A 22,660-nucleotide genomic window follows, 5' to 3' on the forward strand; every position below is an offset into this window, starting at 1 on the left:
CATCCATTGCAATTAATGGATAGTAACCCAGCTTCAGGTGCACTGATATCCTGGTGAGGGGCAAACTACAATTTTATCTAAGCAGAATCCAGAACTGCAGTTCAAGATAATCATAAAGAGACAAGTATAAACAGAAGAAACAAGACAAAGAATACCGGGCAAATTACGTAGCAGGGAAGAGGGGGGGGAAAAAAATCACAAGTTCTCCATTCCACTCCCTCCTCTCCAGCTCATGTTCAACCTCAAAAACTATTAGCTGCATGTGTGTCAACTAGCAACTTTATCATCCTCAGGGACCTTTCTGGAGTTCAAGGTATCCCAGCTACGTCCATCCCTCTGCTCAAGTCACACTCCCAAGGGTACCAGATTTCCAAGCTTTGCTCGAGTTTGAAGGACACATGCTCTACAGAAGACACAGTCCCTACGGATCATCCCGTGAAATAAAAGCTGTAAGAGTCCAGTTAACAGGGAATACTCTCACAGTTTCCACAGCCTTGGAGATCCAACCCCTTCACATTTTTGCCTTTCCCTTTTAAACTGTATCTTTTAATACGGATGTCCCCCACGGTAACAATAACCTTGAAGCCAAGTTCCAATTCTGCCTACAATAACTTGCAAAAATCCTTCCAGCCTTTATTTTCTTTCCCGAATGTCATGAATTGCATGAGACACATTTGCATCATATTGCTCATGAAAGTCCCCGTTCCCTAAGCCAGTTTCCACTGCAGGGGCACAATATACTACTCTTGTCTATTTCCCCAGACAGGACTTTGCTCTCCATCCCCTTGGCACATTAGCACAGCCTTGCAAAAAATCATGACCATTTACCACACCTGCCACAGTATCTATTCTCCAACCCTGACAAAGAAAAAGCTAACGATATTTTATTCGTCCATCAAAAATAAGTGACTCAACCCAGGCAAACGGGAGAACACAATTTTACAAGGCTGTACTGGTTTCCCTACATTCCCATACTGAACTCCTCACAACCCTCACTCTTTGTTCTGAGACACCCAGATTCCCTTTTATTTGTCTGAGCACAAGTCCCCGGTCTGCATTAGCACTAGCCCATGCAGAACAGCAAAGCCTTTATCGCATTACTTGTAGGCACCAGCTCACACTTTCATGCTGCTGATTTGAGAGGAGTTTTTCAGATATTAGCCAAGTTTAACAGTCGATCCTGATCAGCAGAGAAAGTCAGATGTAAATGGTTTGTTCTACCTGTGTTCCCACAAAGTGTTCCCACCTTGCAAAACCATTAGTTTTGCTTAGTACCACAGGAACACGTGATCACCCTTAGTTCCTCAATAGCACATTTACAATTCAATGCAGAGTTTCAGGCTGAGGTGGTTATAATATCCACTGACATGGAATAAAGTAACAGACATAAAAGTTTGGCAAAAGCAGATACTGACATCTTTAAAAATCATCAACAGAGACAAAAATGCATACGGGCTTGTCTATGCAGACAGGTAGCGTGCAGTAAGCTGGGGTGCATATCTACAGCACACTCACATGCTATGCACTAACTGGCTGTGTGAACCACGTTACTATGCACCAAATGCTCCCTACTACACCCTGACCTACTCCTGCCTGAAACGCTCACTAAATTGGGTTGCTCCAAAGGATACAAAGGCTCCCACTATAAAAGTAGGGTTGAAGTCATGATTCTGGAAGGTGAACAACGTGAGTCCCATATAGGAGAAGATGAAATTTTCTGCCAAGAAATTCAGAAGCTCAAACAGCTAAAGAAAAAATAAACGTAGTTAGTTATCTTGCAATAAGACAAAGGTGCTCTCCTGCCTATAAAATACGTCCATAACAGTGATTTTTTTTAGTAAAAGCCAGGCACATTCAGAAAACCCAACTAATTCTTGCAAAGGAGAGAGAAAAGTGAATTTGGTATTCGCAGAGGTTGAACAGTTCTTACCTGTTTAGTTCTATGCTGAGACTCTGTAGACAAGTTGTTGTATGTATAATGGGCCTGGGTGATTCCACAGAACAACACTGCTACCACACCTGGGGAGCGCAACGCCACATTAAAACGTTTGTACGTAAAATGGGAAACAGAGCTACTTATTTATATTTTATTGATTTTTATGCAGCACTAAAATATTGAAATAATTATAACTTTTGCATTCCTTTCTTCTAGTCTTCTCTCCCAAGAGAGTTTCATGAAACTTACACTGTTTAAATTTGAAAAAAACAACAAAAAACACTAGATTTTTTCCCCCTAGGCTACATGATAAGTTTTGTGGTGGAGTGTAAGTTACTTGATGCTGAGTGAGATTATTGGCTGCAATAAATACATTTGCTCATAGGGAAGCCATTTAGTAGTTCAACACATATGTGCTATTGTGTGTCTCAGCTATATGAATCCCTAATTCTCCTATCCATTCGTAGCAGCTAACACGCTGTATCCTACCTGTGAAACCACATGCTTCAGCCAGCAAGAACGTGCTCCAAGACATTAAGAAAAACAAACCGGTTTCCAGCAAGGGGAACTCACGGAGTTTGGTGAACTTGGTGACGTTGAAGACTGTTAAGGACAATATATTAACACAGCGGATTGTAGCTACACTACATGCAACAAATAAACAGGAAGACTCTGAGTATCAGGCATTTATATTATTGTAGAGCCCAAACCTAACAGAACACATTTCCAAAAGCAAGGTGAGAAGCAGAGAGAGCCCATACTAACAGCAGGGCAGTGGCAGAGTAAGGACATGGTGATAACCCCCCTCCGTCCCCTCCCTCCCTTTTTTATACACTGAGTTATAGTGGGAGCATATTCAATGACTTTAATAGCTGTTAGATCAGTCCTATGATAATTAACTTCACATAATCTTCAATCCAAGAATTGAGATGTAACGTAAACTTGATTTAAAGAATTACAGAAAGCTTTCTTGATGACTTACTGTCCCCAACTTGGTAATATACATGGGAATTCATACTTCAGGCGTACCTAAAATCACTACAGAAGTATTTATCTTCCCTTTAAAATGTTGATTGTGCCAGGTATATACATCAGGCCAGATCCTGCTTGCCTGACTCACAGAAGAAGTCACACTGAATTTAACTCCCAATATATCTTTTGTAAAGCTATATAACAAGTGCAGGACTTAGATCAACTAAGCTGCAAGTTATGAACAATGGGTAGTATCTGAAATCTCCTTCAAATAAAATTAAGTGGTCTATATTAACTATCCCAATGATATAATGTTTGTGATGTAGAAAGAAACTGCGCATTGTAAGGAAATCAGACCATGTTCTATACAATTGGTAACATTACATGGCTTCCCTCTAATCACACAGCTTTAGTAGCTTTCGTTAAAGTAGAACAGAAAATCATAAAGGCTTATGCTTATATGAAACACATTCTAACAGCATGGAATACACTTTCTGAAATACCAGTGAAAAGGATATTAAAGCAGTGACTACTCCTGTAGCAGCTCCCATTGCAAAAGAACCACTGAATATCCCAAGGAAGATGCCAATGGACTTAAACATTGCTGTGACATCGAACGTGTGGCTGTTGTCGCCAGCTGGCTGGTATGCTACGATTGAACTGGAAGAAATGAACACTTCTTAGTTTGGAAGGGATAAGAAAGCTGTGTGGATTTGCATGTTAATCTAATGGCTGTTGCCATGGCTTCTACTGATGACGATCTTGAAAAGATGGAGAAACATGGGCTAAAAGGCAAAAAGGGGACTTCAAGTAGTGTGTTGAAGCCATGCTGTGACTGCACCTGACTTCTCAGCACACATCGCACCAACTTGAGGAATCAAATCAAGCTCTGACTGTAACAGGTACTTTTGGACCCACCTATTCTATTGGGTTTTGAGGAGGTTTATTCTACCATTTGTAACCCGCAGGTAGCCAGGAGGCAGGAGCCATTCCATGAGGATACTGACCCCTCACCACAGTCATCCATGCTTTTGCCATTTCCATGCCACTCTGCTAAAATATGCTCTACTTGGGGCTACCCTTGAAGCCAATGCTGGCATTTCAGCATAGTCCAGAATGTAGCAGCCCACCTGTTTCCTGGAGTGGGTAGTGAGAGCATATTACACCTGTGCTCTGTGAACTATGCTGGTTTCCCATCTGTTCTGGGTACAATTCAAGGTACTGATTCTAAACTATAGTGCCCCTTATGACCCACCTTCTCTTGGACCCTATCTCCCTAAAGAGCACCATGACACCTGGGAACAGCCAACGCACATTTACCAACAAGCCCAAATGTTCACTTTTGGGGACTGGCCATGAGAAGTTTCTAGGGAGGCTCGCAACTGCGAAACTTGCTCCTTCTGATGATATGCAATATCCCAAATTTAGTGACACTCTCCTCATCCTGGTGCAAGCCACCTTTTTGGACACTAAGCTGTGAATGATTATTAGTTCATTTAAAATTGTTTGGCGGCATGGGAGGGGTACATGAAGGAGGGCTGTTTGTGATGCCCACTGTGTGAAGTTTAACTTAACAGGATGCTGCATCTATCTACGATGCCCAGACAACATGGAGATGGGCACATACAAGTCAAACATACTATCTCTACTGTCATTTGCTGTCCCTGAAGGCATAGATTTTAAGGCCAGATTGTATCTTGTCTGACCTCATGCATAACATTGGCCATAGGACTTCCCTGCATTAATTCCTGCTTCAAGTCCAATAGCTGTGGTTGGACTAAAGCAGCGCTTTTTAAAAACATCCAGTCTTGATTTTAAAACGTCCGGAGTTGGAGAATCCATCACCACTCCTGCTACGTTGGGCCAGTGGTTAATTACTTTCATTGTTAAAAATTTGCTCATTTCTAGTGTGAATTTGTCTAGTTTCAGCTTCCAGCCACTGGATCTTGTTCCTCTGCTAGACCGAAGAGCCCTCTATTACCAAACTTTTGTTCCCCTTGTAGTTACTTATAGACTGATCAAGTCACGCCTTAACCTTCTCTTTTACAAGCTAAGCAGGCTGAGCTCTGTAAGTCTCTCGCTATAAAGTGTTCTCCAATCCTTTAATCATTCTTGTGGATCTTCTCTGAGCCCTCTCCAATTTTTCAACATCCCTCTTGATTTGGGAACACCATAGCTGCACACAGTATTCCAGCAGTGATTGCACCAGTGCCAAACAAAGAGATAATATAACTTCTCTCCTCCTACTCAATGTCCCCTGTTTATGCATCCAAGGACTGCATTAGCCCCTTTGGACACAGCATCACACTGGGAGCTCATGTTCAGCTGATTATCCCCTATGACACCCAAATCGTTTTCAGAGCCACTGCTTCCCAGGACAGTCTCTCATTCCGTAAGCATGGGCTGCATTCTTTGTTCCTAGATATATGACCTTACATTTGGGTATACTGAAACATGTATTGTTTGCTTGTGCCCAGCTCGCTCTGTATCAGTGACCTGCCCTCTTCATTATTTACCACCTCCCGATCTTTGTGTTATCTGCAGACTTTACCAGTCGTGATTTTATATCCTCTTCCAAGTCATTGGCATGCTAGATGGAGTATGGCCAAGAACTGATCCCTGCGGGACCGCACTACAGACACAACTGCTCGGTATGATTTTCCCTTTACAATTACATTTTGAGCCCTATCAGTTAGCCAGTTTTTAATCCATTAATGGGTGATGTGTTGATGTGTTCTAGTTCCTGAATCAAAATGTTGTGCAGTACCAAGTCAAATGCCATGCAGAAGTCTATCTTACATCCACACTATTACCTTTAGCGACCAACCTTACACTCCCATCAAAAAAAAGATAAAACCCATAAACCTATGCTGACTGGCATTCAATATTACCCTCTCCTTTAATTCTTGATTAATCAAGTCCCATAGCAGCCATTCCATTATTTTGCCTGGGATTGATATCAGGTTGACAGGCCTGTAATTACCCAGGTCAGCCTGTTTACGCCTTTTAAATATTGGCACAACATTAGCTGTCTTCTAGTCCTTTGGAACTTCCTTGTGCTCCAAGACTTATTGAAAATGAGTATTAATGGTCTGAGAGCTTCTTCATTGGCTCTTTCAAAACACCTGGATGCAAGGTATGCAGACTGGATGATTTTAAAACGTCTAACTTCAGTGGCTGCTGATAATAGGAAAGTGAGAGCAGAATAGAATTTGCTTTTACAAAGCACCTTTCAGGCAAGAAATGACTGAAATCGAAGTAGGTAATGCAAACGCACCACAACACAGCTAACTATTCAACTCATTCCCCTGAGGGGAGATTGGAAATGGTTTTACTACACTTCAACTTTGGTCGACCTAGCTACATCACTCAGGGGTCCGGAAAAAGTCACACTCCTGAGTGACAAACTTAAGCCAACCAAACCCCCAGCGTAGAAGCTGCTAAGTCGACTAAAGAATTCTTCCGTCCACAGCTAGCTAGTGCCTCTCAGAGAGCTGGATTAATTACAGCAATGGGACAACCCCTTCCATCGCTGTAGGAAGCATCCACACTATGCTACAGCAGCACAACTGCAGCATTGTAGCTGTACCACGGTAGCACTTGTAGTATAGACAAACCCTCAGAGGGGGAAAGCTGTCCTGGAGATGCTGGGGCAGGCAGGATCTAAGCCTACGTGCAAATCCCAAATTTCACCTAAGCAGTCTCCAAAGTCTTGCCTTTTTCTTTTTTGTTAAATATTCAGAAACTACCCCAGTAAAGGGAGACAACAAATCAGCACTTTGGACTCCTAGCACAGTAATTATCTCCAACAACAAGCAAGACTGAGAGTTGACTCTCCTGTTGCACTTAAAAATTAGTTCATTTTTCTGTGTCAAGGAAGAGATTTCCGTAGCTAACTTAATAAAGGTAGGTAACCCTGGTCAGTACGCTCTGAGCAACTGGTATGAATCAAATCCACATAAAGAGAAATCCTTGTAGATTATATATTTAGGTCTTCAATGTAATCAACTAGTTACAGTAATGCACTCTATACTTACAACCCTACGGTATATTTTTAAAAGTGTGTTTCTATCTGTTAAGCGTGGTTACAGGACTATTGCTAAGGGGATGTGTATTAGGTCACTTAAAACACTCCTACCTTTGTCACTCCTCCCCATTTCAAGGGGAGGGCTACACACAAACTTGCACCAAAATAACGCAATGGGTTGTAGCTCACACCATTTTTATTCTGGTGCAAGTTGTACAAGTGAATGCTCTGATTTCTGAATAAGACTGTTTTATTTCAATTTAATTTAATGAGAAGAGGATGCTCATAATCTGAGATATGAGTCTCCACACACAGAACTTGCAACAAAAGGGATGAATTACAATTGATTTAGTTATTTAGGTTCACATAGGCAAGTGGGTGTGTAGACCAGCCCTGAATTTCATCGTGATGTGCAACATATCCACCTACTCTCACCCAGAACCTTGCAACACACACCTTTCATGTTCAGTTTTATGCTGGGACACATCTTACACATGGCTGGATCATGCAACACTTACATACTCTGGTGATGGACCCAATATAAAAACAAAGAGAGATTAATACAAATAGTCGTAGCGATGTCAATAGGCTATTCAAATTAGTAAGTACTGCTCAGATATGAGGTGCAGGGTTGGTCCACAAACTGTAATTAAAATGTGAACAATTATCAAATCTGGGTTCTCAAATATTTCAGAAGATCTAAATTATTTTCTGCATTAATTTTAACCATAAAAGAATCTGCCATGATCACAAATACTGTATATTTCAAAACAAAACTTCCATGACAACAAACACAATGAATATGCAGGAAAACTATGTTACAGATGCAGAAAAGTTTGAAAGCATCCACTTGATTTAGGGAGACACTGAATTTCTGGCACTGGTGCTCTTGGTCCAGATATTAACTACAGTTGCAACGACTATCTTCTTCTCAATGCAATCGCAGGTGGAAGGTGAAAGGAAGCAACTGCTTTCCCAAATATTTCCACTAGAGGAAAAGCAAGTGTGTGTGGGTGGAGAATTATTTGAGAGTGATCTCACCGGTAAGTGGCATTAGCAGGATCCCGCAGCAAAAGAGCAGACGTGTTGTTCCTTTTTCACATTACAGGTGGGTGTTAAGATTTCCTATTGACTCACTCAATAGGCAAAAAAAACCCCAAAACATGCACTGTAATAGCTGTAATTATGGCCTCAGTGTTGCTTTCAATTCCCAGCAGCAGTCTTTCATTGTGAGGCTAATTAGAGGGTGATTAATACAGAGGATTGTATTAGGAGGATTAGTAATGAATTCTGATTATTATAAATATTGATATTTCTATTTTCTCTGATGCATGACCAGGTGATTTTTAAAGTCTCACATGTGACATACATAACAATTAAAAAAACAGAACACACTTACGAAGACAGCACTATGGCAACGGCATCATTGAGGACGCTTTCGCCAAAGAGAAGGGCATACAGCTCAACATCAACCTGAAGCTCATGGAATATGGCAAGAACAGTCACTGACAAATAGAAAAATAGAGAGACATTTAAAAGGTGCCATTACTTCCTTTATGTAGATATATATTAAAGCAAACTTGGCCTTTCTAGAATTCTGCCTTCCTTCACATTTTACTAGTCTGCTTTTCAGTGTAGCAATGCTTCATGCAGACTTTGCTACTCTGCCCTGTGCCTTCTCAGCTTTGTGTTTTTTACCGTTTATGTTATTTTTTACAAACAGAAGAAGGATCTGTTTCTCCCCTGTATAACGCAGAGTTATCCCCTGTTGGAGGCCTTTTTTAATTCGACCTTAACCTCGGAGTAGTCCTGATTTTATCAAAAGATCCTAGAAGTGCTGGTTAATATCAATATGAACCAACATCAAGGAAAGTGCCAGTACGTGTTAGAATTTTGGAAACAACAAAACAATGGGCCAAATTCTGCCTTCAGTTACTCTGGTTTTCCAGCAGTATAATAGAGATTGGAATTTGATCTATTGTTTCTGCAACTGTTTGACTCCAAGTTGGTAATGAAAATGCACCAAGTTTTACGGTCAGTTTCATGAGAACCATAAGAATGTCTAGAATAAGCAAGATGTAATACACAGCAATCCTTGCTCTTGTGTCACACAAAGTCACATGGAGGCATTTGTCACATGGGCTTGGACTAATGCAATGTGATTGCTCTAAAAGCCCTTTTAAAACAATTACCATATGAAAGGCAAGAAACTCAGATATGCATATTTAAGGGGCTTTAACCCACTTACACATAAACAAAGGCATTCATTGATTGACATGAGATTAAAATCCACGTAATATTTTATGCAGGCTGAAGCAGCAGAGGACCCAATGACCAAAAGCAGGTCGGTTCAAGAAAACATGCCCATTCCAGAAAGCCGCTAATGCAGATACTTCATTTTAAACACGTGTTTAAGTCCCACTGAAGTCAGTTGGAAATAAGCACGTGCTTAACTGCTTTCCTGAATGGGGGCCATAAAGAGAATCATTTGTTAAGCACTGACGGTGTGCTTGGCGCTGCAGAAGACACAGAACAGACAATTCCTGGCCAGAAGAATTAGCAGTCTCAACAAACGGACAACACAAAAGACACTGGGAGAAGCTGGGAAAGGATTTGAGTCCCTATTTTAAAGTGTTCTACGAAGGGGTAACTGTCAGTGTCACTTGACTGTGTTAAGCGTACAGGCACAACTTTTACAGTAAATTGGAAAATACTGCGCTACTGTACAGTAACGACCCAAAACAATGCAGTTACTCTATACTAAAAGGTTATGCTTTGGACTATTATTTTAGGGTGCCGCGGTGGTTTTTTTTGTTTTATTTTTTTTAAAAGGAAAGTAATTGATGGGTGAGATGCAGAAGTAGGAATCAAACGCCATCTGGCAAGAATAACCATTGGCATTCATTTTATTGTCCAGATTGAGCAAAAGACACAGGCATTGCACATGCACAAAATCTGCCCAGTCTGTACAACACAGGATGTCAATATCAGCTTTTAAACAGGTCTACGCAGGTATGTCTACATGACATCTTGGAGGGTGCTTCTCAGCACAGGTAGACACGAGCTCCAGCTGGCTTGCTAAAAAGAGCAGCACGGCCAGAACAGCACAGGCTACATACCTGAATGCAATCCCGCCTGCCCCCCCGAATAAGCCCACCTGTGCCGCAGTGGCCACATTGCTATGTTTAGTGTCGAGCACTAAGGCACAGCCAACGAATGTCTGTCTACCCGCACTGAGGGCTTGTCTACACCACGCAGCTTTTAGCAACAAGGCTGCGTTGACACAGCTTTGTCGCTAAAAGTCAGCGTGTGTAAACACTCTGTCGGTACTTTGTCAGCACTTTTGCCGACAAAATACTTCCAGCCCTGTGAGCGGTGTTAGCGCTCTCCTGCCGACAAAGCTGCGTTCACACTGCCACTTGTGTCTTTTGCAAAACTTTTGTCTTTCGTGGGGGGGCTTTATTAAGTATCCGTGAAAGACAAAAGCTTTGTCGACAACTTTGCAGTGTAGACATACCCTGAGAGGCGCCCTCCCAGATGCCATGTAGACACATAAGAACGGCTATAACTTAGGAGGCAGAGCTAGGCTGCAGTGTCTCAGACCCCTGAAGGATTTACTCAAATTTGCAGAGATGTAAGGCACCAATGGAAGAAATTCAAGTTCTACTACTTTAAAAAAAAAAAAAGGCACATTTTTGCTCTTTGTTCTTAGATTAGATTATACTGATGAGTACAAATGTGATGAAGACAGTTAACAAGCAAAAAAAACCTTGTTGCATTCAAATATAACAACATTTAGCATTTGTATAGCACTTTGTACATCTAAAGAGCTCAGCAGGCTGGAATACGTTTTTGTTTTTAAATAATCGCCATTGTTCTTGTTATGGTTAGATAGAGTCAGTTCATATTTTAGATTAAGACCAAAAAATCTACCCATGCAAAACTTTGAGGATAGAGATTGTCTAGCACATACCAAGAAAACACCCTGAATTCACACACTTTGAGCAGCACTGATTGCTTGCATAAGGTGCTAGGGGCTTACATCTGCCACACTCACTGTAGGCCTGAATGAAAACCCCAGTAAAATCAACAGAAAGCCTCCCAATGATGTCAATGTGAGGACAAGGCTTTGGAGGGGGGCAGCTTTTATATATTATTCAAATATTATTTTTCTTGATGGAGATCAATTTTACCGCTAAAAATGAGTCATAATTTGCTTAAACTCCAAAACTCAGGGAAAGATGCCATAAGCCACACATCTCTCTTCCCCCAACCCAAAACAGAACAATACTTTGGTAACATGAGAGGAGAAACAATGATCACAATATACCTGGGTCAGTAGCAGATACTATGGCACCAAACAATAGACAGTCCGTAAAGTAAAAATCTCCTCCAAGTTGCCCGGTTACTTTCATCAATGCTACACATCCGTACATGAGCGAACTGTTGAATAAGCAGAGACATAGCTGGATATTTGAAAAGCATGTGAATATTGTTTTAACAATGCAATTCGCTTGAATTTGCAGGTTTAACCCGTAAAGTTACCTCAATACACAAGATTTTATTTATATTAAACAAGAACGGCAGAGTTTGACCGGCTGGGCTGTGTTCATCGACGGGGGCAAGTGTGCAAAGCGCTAAGGGCCCTCAACTCCCATTTAATCAACACACAGTGCTGTATATGTGGTTAACAGCACATGGATTTAACATCTGAACTACTCCGTGCATAAAGCTACTTAATACAGCACAGTTTGACAGGATAAATATGTCAGCAGCTTGTGGAATGTGTAACACAGACCATCGCACCTGCTCCATCTCACAAGTGGTTTAATTTCTACAATGTTTTATATGACTGGTCAATGTAATGACCTTTCACTGACTTTGTATCAAGCCTCTTTCTTTTTCTCTCTCTCTTTTTTTAAGACAAGTCTAGATGGAGGCTGAGGTTGCTTTGATCTTCCATAATCTCCTCTTGAAAGAACCCTATGTAATTCTCACCTTTTTACTACTTAGAATAAGAATTAGTTCCCTCTGTCTATATAAATGAATAATACTAAATAGAATCATAGCATGGCATAACCAACAATATCCGGGAGCAAACCCAAGCCCCATTAACTTGCCAATTTAACACATCATAGTAATTCTCCTGCTCTCTTGCAATATTCTAAGGGACATTTTCAAACACAAATTTGTTTCAGCTATTGCTACACATGCACATATTGTATCCTACTAGCTAAAGGGCATCACATCACTAATCACAGGTTAGATCAAACACAGCATGTGTGGGGGAAAGGGAAGGTATTCCTGGAAAGAAGAAAAAAAATCTACTGATTACTTCAATAGCCTAATCCTGTGTTACTTAGAGTAACTCCTTCTACCCCAGAGGTACTTCCCTATCTTTCAGGCAAAGAAAATTAAAATATGTAATTTCATTTTTTAAAAGTTGATATTATCTTGTAGGTTTCTGCTACATTTCTCCAGCCTAGTAGCATTGTGCCCTACCAAGGACCAGAAGAATGAATCACAGCACAGCAGCATTCCGTACTGCTCCTGAAGCAACTCCCGAAGCCCTTAATCCTTCGGGGAGGGTTTTTTACCGCTAACACTAAAACGACGCTTGTAAAAACCTCTTACTCTTAGGCCAAGTTTTCAGTTTAGACACTGTTACAGTTCAGGTGTTTGGGGTGGTGTTGTTTTTTTAAATACCGCTATGCAGTTTGTGTGGCCCTCTATATTTCATACCAGTGCCTCACTTGATGCTTATATCTACCAAGTCTTTCACTGATCCAGTCTCATAAGTAATATCTGGTATTTAAAGACCTGTGAAAATCTCTGGAAACCTTTTAAACCCAATTTAATATTTTTATATCAATATTCTATTTATTACAGTAGTAACTAGAAACCAAGAACTACAGTATAATATTTGTCAGACCCTAATTGATCTTCAACAGCTCTGAAAGGTAGGCAAATAGTATTAATTCCTCCTTTAAAGAAACTGAGACAGGGAGGTTGAGTATCTGGTCAGAGCTGGGATTAGAACACGGGAGTTCTAGCTCTAAGTCCTGTGCTCAAATCATATCTCTCTATCTTACTCCACATCAAGGATAGGTCTACCCTGCAAGCGAAGATGTGATTACAGAATGGGTAGGCATCTCCATACTACCTTTAATCTACCCAGCATAGGTAACAGCACCATAGAAGTGTTGGCACAAGCTAGCAACCAGAGCACAAGCCCTCTATATTGCCAAAACCTGTGGATGGACTTCAAATACTCACCCTATCACAAAACAGGAGATAGCCGTTCCAAGAAAAGCATACGCTAGGATTGACCCCAAGTTTCTGAAGAAATGCCTCTAGAAGAGAAAAAAACACACTGCATTACAGCTGTACTGATGCTTTGCATTCAAACGGTTTGTATGTTCCTCAGACCATACACATTAAGGAAGGGTTGTCAATATCTCATCTTATACTTTGATTGTAAATTCTTTGGGGCAACCAAAGTGTGTTTGTACAGCACCTTGATCCATGATCTGGCCCCTAGGTGCTACCACAATACTACTACTAATAAATAAATCAAAATGATCTAATTGTTTGCTTTTAGCAGCTTGTTTAGCAGATTGCTGATGCTGAGGACTGGGGGATTTCCAAGCCTGGAAGGATTATTTCCTTTTACATGAGCCAAACAGGCTCATGTTTCCTTCCTTACATATTAGCACTTCAGAGATTTGGCTAGGACAAGGAACCTGTCGCTTATTTCAAACCTGCAAAAAAAGCTTCACCGTGACCTAATTTGATTTAAGTGCTTGTAAATGGTTTGTAACTGCTGCCTCCTGGGGAACTCCTGAGGAAGCTTATGTTCTCCTCAGTGACCCAGGCCAAAATGCTGAGTTCCCCTACCTCTGCTTTTTGTAAGCCTTGGTAACAATTGCCTCAATAACTTCTGGATCCCATGAGAAAGCTCTGACCCATACACAATATTCTAACATGGCTATAGTTTCCATTTCCCCAGTCTTTGTTGCTTTTTTACGAGAACTCCCATACCTGATCCTTTATACTTGTGTATTTTGGGGAGGGAAATAGACAGAAATTTTACAAGGGATCAAGCAAACAGGCACCCTCACATCTGAGTGCAAATTTGAACAAAAACTGGAGATTTCAGATAAAGATTATACAAGCAACAATTATATTTTTTAAACTTTTCTCCTTTTTCTGTATATATACACATCACAGTATAGGACAGCATGAGAACCTTTGCTTAGTCACTCTGGCAATGACCGCTCTAGAAATAACTAAGACAGAACGTAGGACTGTGCACTGCAAATGAGGCGTGCTGACGATTGTTCAGTATTACCGTACTTCCAGAGCTACAAGAATTTTAAATACCTACGACCTTCAAATAAAATGAAATGCAATGACACATACCCTTTTTAAGCTGTATCCTGCATAAAATATAATTGGAGGGAGTAAGATATTGAAAAACACTTCAGGATCAAAAGTCACCTGTTTAAAAAGAATAAAATCTGTTGAAATTAAGATTTCAAGAGACAAAAGAAATCACAGTAATCAGAATATGTTGCATATTTTATATATAATCAGACAAGACAGTTTGGCATGAAAGCTACAAGACTAACAAGAGTAATATGAAGTGCAATCCTTTAATTTGTAGCTTTTACAATATAATTAGCTACTGTAGTAAGATTAAACGTTCTGGTTTACAGTTTGCGCCAAATCCTGCCCCTGCTGCAGCTGAGAACAAAACTCCTATCAACTGCGAAGGGGACAGGATTGGGCCCATTTAACAATCCTGTCTTGGACATTTGCCAAGAGCTATGCCATGCAAAGTTTCCAAACGCTAAGCAGCTCACCTTTCTCAGCATTTCATTATCTTGGACGTTATTAAGTTCATGAGGGCTGATTTCCCCCTTCAGGGTATACTCATAATATTTCCCACTAACATTTACTAACAAAGTAGCTGGACTGGTTTGCACTTGGCAATTTAAGGTCACATTATTAACGTCGCTGGGAACGTGAATTCCATATCGAAGGATGACGCCCATCAGCACACCTGGAAATAAAGACACAACATTAGCCATGCAACATCTGTAAATATTAACCAACTAAATTCCACCAGGAGATGTGGAAGATAAACTCTATATTTGTGCTAGCTCCTTGCCAGCTTCTCAGAGCTGTAAAACCACAAATCTCTTTTCAAAAAGAAAATTCATCAGAACTTCTTCCTAGCATACTGACCTGCAGAATGCACATATTGGTAGCACACTGCCTCTCGAGGGTGGACAGAATTAGCATTTCTTAGGAAGCCACTACTACATCCAGGAAACACACCTCAGATGTGGGCAGACAAATCATATACATCCCACTGACTGGAAACTCCCATGTATAAACAGTTCATTCACAGAAACTGCCCCATTTCCCATGACGCCTTCCCAAACTATAAAGATTTATATAAAAGAAAAGAATAAAATACTTATACTGCTGAGGGGAAATACACAGAGATTGTTGTGCATTCTTTTTAGAATGTGAGGAACACATATGTATTACAATGTTAGGGCACCATAAAAGCTTTAGAGGATTGAAAGATATCTATCCAGGATAAAAGGTCTCTTCTAGGTTGATAAAAATAAAGGGCAGTATCACTACTAGAATTCTAGGTGGAACTCAGTCCTGCCAACATATTAGGAAGGTGTTTAGTGCAGTGTAGCACCTGGAAACGAGGAAGAGGAATGCTGTAGAGTTGAGTTTAAGACTCCCTTCGCCTGGCCAGTCAACTGTATTGCAAAGAAAGGGCACTATACAAATCGCAGGCCCATGCACTAAAACCACAATACTGCAAACCAGCTGATCAGAAAGCACCTAGCATTCTGCTGCTGCCAGTTCAGGAGTGGTTATTGACTCAGCTGGTTCATAGGGGATGGGGGGGTATATTTGCCATAGAGTAAGAACAGGGCCCTGCATTCCTTTCATAGAGAAAACACTCATTGTTTACGTAACACTCAAAGAACACAAGAGTCTTCAAATTTTTCATTGGCATAAGGATGATATTAAAGAGCTACTTATTGCACAAACTCACCAGTATTAAAGTTATACTGAAAGGCCCAGCTTAACCCACAAAAGCAAAGTGACTGAGAATTAATAAGAGGGGCTCCCAGAATAAAGAAGTTCTTGTTAGGTTTTTGCCCTGATCCAGATTTTTCAAGTGTACACGACAGCTAGTACACAAAGAGAAATCTGACTGGACTGATGTATGGGATGTTAAGCTCTTCTTGGTATGCACAATGGATGTATTTTCTTGGAAAGAGATGATTTTAGGACTGTCATGAATATTTGAAACTGTAAGAATAACTGTGAACCTTGTCTCAGTCTCCTTAATACAACCCAGGAGATTCATTCAGGGATTATTTTTAACATTTCGAAGCTGGTAGGACTTAATAATACCCTCCACAGGACACCTTGCTTTGTGAATTTCTAAGGGATCTTGTCTTTCTTCATCTGCTTCTCCACGTCTTTTAATCTTTGCAAAGCAGTGCTTCATTTGATCAAGCTGGTTTCCTAGCAGGTGCCTTTCTGCACTTTGCAGTCCAGCTTTCAGTCCAACTCGAACAGATCTGTACATGACGCTGTGCACACATGAACAATTTAGGGGCACCTTAACAAGACTGGCTTCTAAGTTAAAATTCCTCAACACCTGTTGCTCCTTGCATTTTCCTGCCAAATAAATTTCTGGTTCCATGGAAAGCAGGAGACAGAAAGCGCTGGATAAACCTATAATGTTTGCTAAGACGACCATCCGAGCCCTAAAGATACTGTATATTGTGTGTGTTAACAGAGCGAAGAGTCTGAAAGACAGCATGTTAAAGAGCAAAAATAAGTCCCCTTACTATAAATGGAATCACTAAATAGTATGTAAAAAAATATACATATACACAAATCAACACCAGAATGAGAGCTCAAGCACCCTGGGTCTGAACCACTGGGTGACACAGCCTCACTTTTAAATGCAGATTTGTCATTCAGATTTACCTATTAGGGAGGGACAATGTGGCTATGCCCAAAATAGATCTGTTTTGACAATGGTCCAGTGTTACACTGAAGATGAATACTGAAACATGGGACACACCTTTCTGTTTGCCTTGCATTGGTTTTAGGTGTAACTGACCCTCTCAACAGAAATCTTGTGGCTACAAGACAGCATTAGTTTGAAGTGCCAGGAATAAATCCCTAGATGGCAATAAATTTCAGAGATACAAAGTGGGTGAAGGAATATCTTTTACTGGACCAACTTCTGCTGGTGAAAGAGACAAGCTTTCGAGCCACACAGTCAGCTCTCACTCTCTGTACCATGTATATGTGTTACTACTTCTTACCATTGCTGGGAATAGTATAAAATCTCAGGCAAAGATTGCTGGCTTGGAGCTCCACTCTGGTGACGCCACAATCAGAGAGGGTTTAATGTTTTAGTTTGGTAACACTTATAAAAACCTCTCCCTAAATCTGGCCTGGAGATTGATGGTGGGGAGCCTGCTGACACAGAGAAGAAAGGGCATGGAAAGTTTAACGGCGAGGATGGTAGATTAAGTAGATCATTTTGAAACAAGATGCTAAAGCTAAGTGTTTTCATCACATTTACCTTTCAGCAAACAGTGGAAGCCCATAGGCTTTTTAAGTGTTTCTGAATATTTCTGAGCTAGGGTTTAAAATTAAGATCATGTGCTGTCTATGAACACAGCTGTAATGATCTTAGATTTTTGATGCCTGGGTTGTGAGAGCTTCGTTTTAAGCATCTGTGTGAAGCACAAAGTCCATCAAAATGATGTTTTCCAATGTGCTGAAATAATTCACTGCTGTGCCTACGTCTTTTATTGCAGGCAGACTTTAGCCTACAGCACAATTTATGAGAGAGATACAAACTCATTGAGAGAGAGAGAGAGAGAGAGATTATAATTTACAGTGAAAATATGAACATGCTGAACCCTAACATTGTGTTTTACTGGCAAGAGATGCAGCCGAAAGATATCAAACATCAGTGCTTTCTAATGGAATTAGCAGATAGGTTTTCAGCCCCAACATATGCTACACCTGTGCTGGCATCCTCCATGCTTAGTTAGCAGCTTCACAGTACCCAAACTCAAATTCTGATGGGTCAGAAATACTGAGCCCAATTTACTTGAGAGTCTGAGGACTTACAGGCGAAGATGAAGCTTAAGTAGTTTACTTCGTGCAGTTTTTAGCTCGCCGCTTTTGAGCAACCAGGGTCCGAACAGCCTCTACAGCACTTGAAGAGATTAGCCTTCATTTTTCCTAATTCCACATTTGTGATCAGTCTTCAAAGGAGGCAAATCTCCAATATTTTCCCCAAAGCCATAGAGACAGAGAATGGTCCAGGTTTTCCTACGCAACCACTGAAATAGTATGTATTTGGTGTTATTCGTTTTGCTATTGATTCTCTAAATTCAGTTTAGGAAAGTGCAGATGGGAAAAAAAAGCACATTACAGATTAGTTTAGAATCCAAATTACATGACTCATCCTCTAAAAATGAAGGGAGAGCAACCCTCGGATGGGATAAGGGGTAATGGCAGAACAAAGATGACAACCTCAAGACACAAGTGGAGTCAAAATGAAGTCTGCAAAAACGGTGCAATTGCCATCTTGGCTGACGGACCAGGGACTTCCAGAAATAAAAGCATGAGCTACTACCACTTGAGCTAAAGAACTAAGTTTCTCTAGCTGGGGCTGTATCAACTCATATCCTCTGTGAATCGGGGGTCTTGTAACATACTCATCAGTGGGTTACACCCTTTTTTGCACATCAATGGAAACAACCTTCTTCCCTTTGTTTTAAAATTAATGAGAAAATAGGGCACAACACTCAAGAAGCTAATGCATAAAAATCACAACTTTTGGATAGTGTTTTCCACTTGTTTTGTCGAGGACATTTGCCATACGATAGCTACCAGCTTGATGAGCTCAATCACAAGCACCTAATACTGCAACGCCAATTAGAACTAACAACTGACAGGAAAACTGAAATAAGAGACATTTAATACTAGCTACAATATCAAATACTGGAGGCTACTTTTCAATCCTAAACATATACTTAGTAAGGGCTTGTTTAGAGTAGGATTTGTTACAAGTTACAACCTGACTGTTCCTTCTAGCTCAACTCTAACTCTCTCTCTGCCCATACTCCTAAGCCCCTCAATGTGTTGGTTTCAGTCATGTCATCTCAATCACGTTAATGCCCATGAAGCTTCACTGGTAAGGCAAGATTCCAATGCTGATCCAAATCAGTCCTCAGTGCTACTACACAATGTCTGACAAAGTCACCTATCTGCCCATCTCCCCTCTCTCCCCTGCATCAGTCAGTCCTAGGTCCTGAAATACCTGCAACTACACAGTGCATCTTCCTCAGATAACTCACCTCCTACCGCTAATGAGAATTCTCAGTATATCACCTTTCACTGCAGCTTAAGCCAGGAATGTAGGCTCACAAACAGCTAAGCAACACACAGGGAAGGAAACTAACAAGCAGACAACAGAGAGATGGAGTGCTGCCTTCTGGCCCCATGGATTTCTGGAACTGGTGAACGGATGGACTGTGGGAATTTTCATTCAAGTGACTTTCCCCTGCACAATCCCCAGATAAACAGACAAGCTCTATCACAAAGCCCTGCAAAATCAGCTGATCCAGGAATTCAGGGAGGCTTGTCACAAATCACTGCGACTAACATGGTTGAATGCTGTGACAATGTAGACACAAGGAGGCTGAACAAATCCTAGATACATGCGTATCAACAGAGCATGGATGCAATCCATCAGATTAGTTTTAATGGGAATATAGAACTCGAGTTAAGAACAAATGAGTTAACTCTAATCTAGACAAGGCTTGGAATGGCACAGTTTAAATCTCTCAGCTAAGTCCTATAGCCCATTGGCCTTACCCTACCTATCCATTACAACCCCAAAATTCAGTTAATACTTTGCAGAGATCACAGACACAGTCTAATCGGTTATTGATTAGAAGTGTTCAATTTTGACTCACACTCCATTAAAAAACAACAACATGATTCGAGAGAGCATGTTATACATCCTTGCAAAAATTACCCTTTTTGGAACCCATCCCACTATATTATAAAGGGCTGCAAAGGATATTTTCCTCCACAGAGCTGCTTCTATACAGGCTACTTCACATCTCAAATAATTATGCCTTTTTCCCACTTGATCGCTTCGTTGTAGAGAAGTATTCAGAGGTGGAACTACAACCTGGACGGTGAGTGCTCTTAACAAGTGAACTGGAACAGTCCCATCTGCTCAAAGACAAACACTATGCAGCAGATTTACAAAATGACCCAAGAGATTTAGGAGCGTGTCCCTCAAACTGCCAAGCACCCATCCTTAAATCAATGGGATTTGTGCTCCTGAATTCCTCAGGTGCTTTTGAAAGCACCACTTCAAGTGTTTGTCCACATTTGGGATTTCTGAATCCCCAGTGTAGGTACACTGTACTGGTGCAAGCCCCACTTTACAGAACTGCAGCACAGATGCACTGGTGCAAAAATCCCTAATAGACAAGCCCTAAGGTCAATTCCTACATCACCTCACACACGGAACAGGGCCTCCTTTCTCTTATTTACGTTCCGGATACTTACAAGGGATCAATTGTATCTTCTTGACAGTCCGTTTGTTATGGGGTAATTATTCTGCAATGCTCCTCGTTAACTGGTTTCCTTTCAATGGCATTTATTACAACAAATTGAACAGCTTTCAATGTAGGTGTTTGCATAGAGTATTGAAAGTAAAATGGATTTAAAAAATAAGTAATGAAGAGGTCCTAGCACAGCAAAACTACCTACAACAATACAAGCAGGACAAAAGAAGAGAGCCATATTTGGGACATATTTTAAGAAGGCCCGGTAACAGCCTACCTAAACAAGCATTTCTTTGGCAACCCCAGGGCAAGAGATGGAGTGGCCAACCTAGAGGCACACTCCATATCTGACAAGAGTGGAAACAGCATTATTACACTGGAATATAAAAGACATGTAAAAATGAGCCTAGGATAGGAATGACTGGTGCTGTGTGGCTTCTGCCTCATGCACCTGATAGTGTGGGAAGAAAGATGAGGACGATAATGGTTTAACAACACTATTTAACAAACGGAGTACTTTACGTCTTCTGGGTGCAGTGCAAACACTCCCCCTACCATGGTAAGTATTATCTCCATAGTACAAATGGGGAAACTGACAGAGGCTGTGATTGGACTACAGTCTGAGTATAAACCAGCCACAGAACCCAGGATTGGAACCCTGGAATTTCATTGCCTGATGAGACATTCTTATGTTGTAACAAATCCACTGCCATCTAGGACTTCCCTAGTCTCAACAAGCTGCATCACAGAATGTAGTAAAGGCAATGGTAAAGAACTCCGGTCCTCCTGCCCTTTATACAGTTTAGTTCTGTGTTAGAAATAGCACTAATTCTCCAGGCCAAGATTTTAAAATGTGACTAGTTATTCTGAGTGCCCAACTTAAGACACCTTAAAGGAAGCTGATTTTCAGCAGGAGGGTGCTCAGCACTTTCTGACAGTCAGGAACCACTCTGGTGCCCCAAGCTGGGCACCCAGAAACACTAATCATTTTGTAAAATCTTGGCTCCACAGACTCACACTTTCATTGATGACAAGCTCTATGACCTCTGAGATTCATATAGGCATAGCTCTGCACAGGGCCACATTGATGTCCACCTCCACAAGACAAGCTGCAGGATTAGTGCCTCTACAGGGCCTCTACATGCAACCTCTTTGCCACAAGTGTCAGTTGGTCAGGAATTATATAAACACCTCAGCATGATCCCTTTTGGACATTAGATGTAAGATCTCCATTCTTGATATGATGCAATATATAATTTATTTATTTTTAAAAAAGCTTAACACCCAGTAAGTGACATGCTATACCTCCCAGGCAAAGAACACAGCCTAGGATCTGAGCAAGTCTCTGTCATCCTCTTAGCCTACTGCACCTTCCTTACTCAGTTGTCAGAACCATGTGAAATCAGTTGTCACAGAGTGACACCTGCACTCAGGAACATTTTTAATAGGCTGCCCCCATCTGAAAAGACCACTTTCAATATTCCCAAGACCTCTTAGCTAAAATACATTTTCTTGCAAATTTTAAAGACACACCTCGGCTACTATATAGGCCTTTCAAGAAGCCCTGGGTTAGTTAGTTCAACCCCTCATGCCCAGACCTTTCTTATGCAGGAATTGTGCCCAGCAGTGAGTGCTGAGGCTCAGCACCAGTGGGTGCTAAGCTGGTGGCTCAGAGAGGGAGACCCCAGATGGGCATTTTCCTGGTCAGTCTCACCATAGATCATGGTCCCGTCTCACACAGAAAGTATATCACTGTAGATAACGGCAAGCACTATGATGGGGTTGCAGGGTGAGCACTAGATGGGGGGTGCTGGGTGCAGAGTGCATAGAGAGGTTCATGTCCTAGCTGGTCTCATGCAGGCAGTGTGCACAGGGATGGGTCCGACTCAGTGGGTGGGAGATGGGGTTGTTTGCTGGGTGGCTCAGAGGACGGTTGGGTCCTGGGAGGGTGTCTCGCTATAGATTGTTGCCAGGCAGATCTTGTGCAGTCAACATGTGCCAGCAGTGGGTGCCAGATGGGTGGCTAAGTGTGGGGTGTTGTGTGGCAGTTCAGTGGGTGGG

The 22,660-nt window shown here is 41.3% G+C and overlaps 1 protein-coding gene across 1 annotated transcript in view; it reads right to left on the reverse strand.

The window, feature by feature from the left end:
* Positions 1-22,660, reverse strand: part of SLC9A6 (solute carrier family 9 member A6) — a 36,173-nt gene that overhangs the window by 12,267 nt on the left and 1,246 nt on the right. Inside the window, exons 2-10 of the mRNA XM_077826023.1 lie at positions 14,801-15,000; positions 14,358-14,435; positions 13,212-13,288; positions 11,266-11,378; positions 8,335-8,440; positions 3,427-3,568; positions 2,426-2,531; positions 1,931-2,019; positions 1,632-1,745 (exon numbers count right to left, since the gene is read on the reverse strand). Of these exons, the coding sequence (XP_077682149.1) occupies positions 1,632-1,745; positions 1,931-2,019; positions 2,426-2,531; positions 3,427-3,568; positions 8,335-8,440; positions 11,266-11,378; positions 13,212-13,288; positions 14,358-14,435; positions 14,801-15,000 (1,025 nt within the window). The remainder of the gene's footprint in view (positions 1-1,631; positions 1,746-1,930; positions 2,020-2,425; positions 2,532-3,426; positions 3,569-8,334; positions 8,441-11,265; positions 11,379-13,211; positions 13,289-14,357; positions 14,436-14,800; positions 15,001-22,660) is intronic.

Source organism: Eretmochelys imbricata, chromosome 9, assembly GCF_965152235.1.
Source record: "Eretmochelys imbricata isolate rEreImb1 chromosome 9, rEreImb1.hap1, whole genome shotgun sequence".
NCBI classification, from domain to species: domain Eukaryota; kingdom Metazoa; phylum Chordata; order Testudines; family Cheloniidae; genus Eretmochelys; species Eretmochelys imbricata.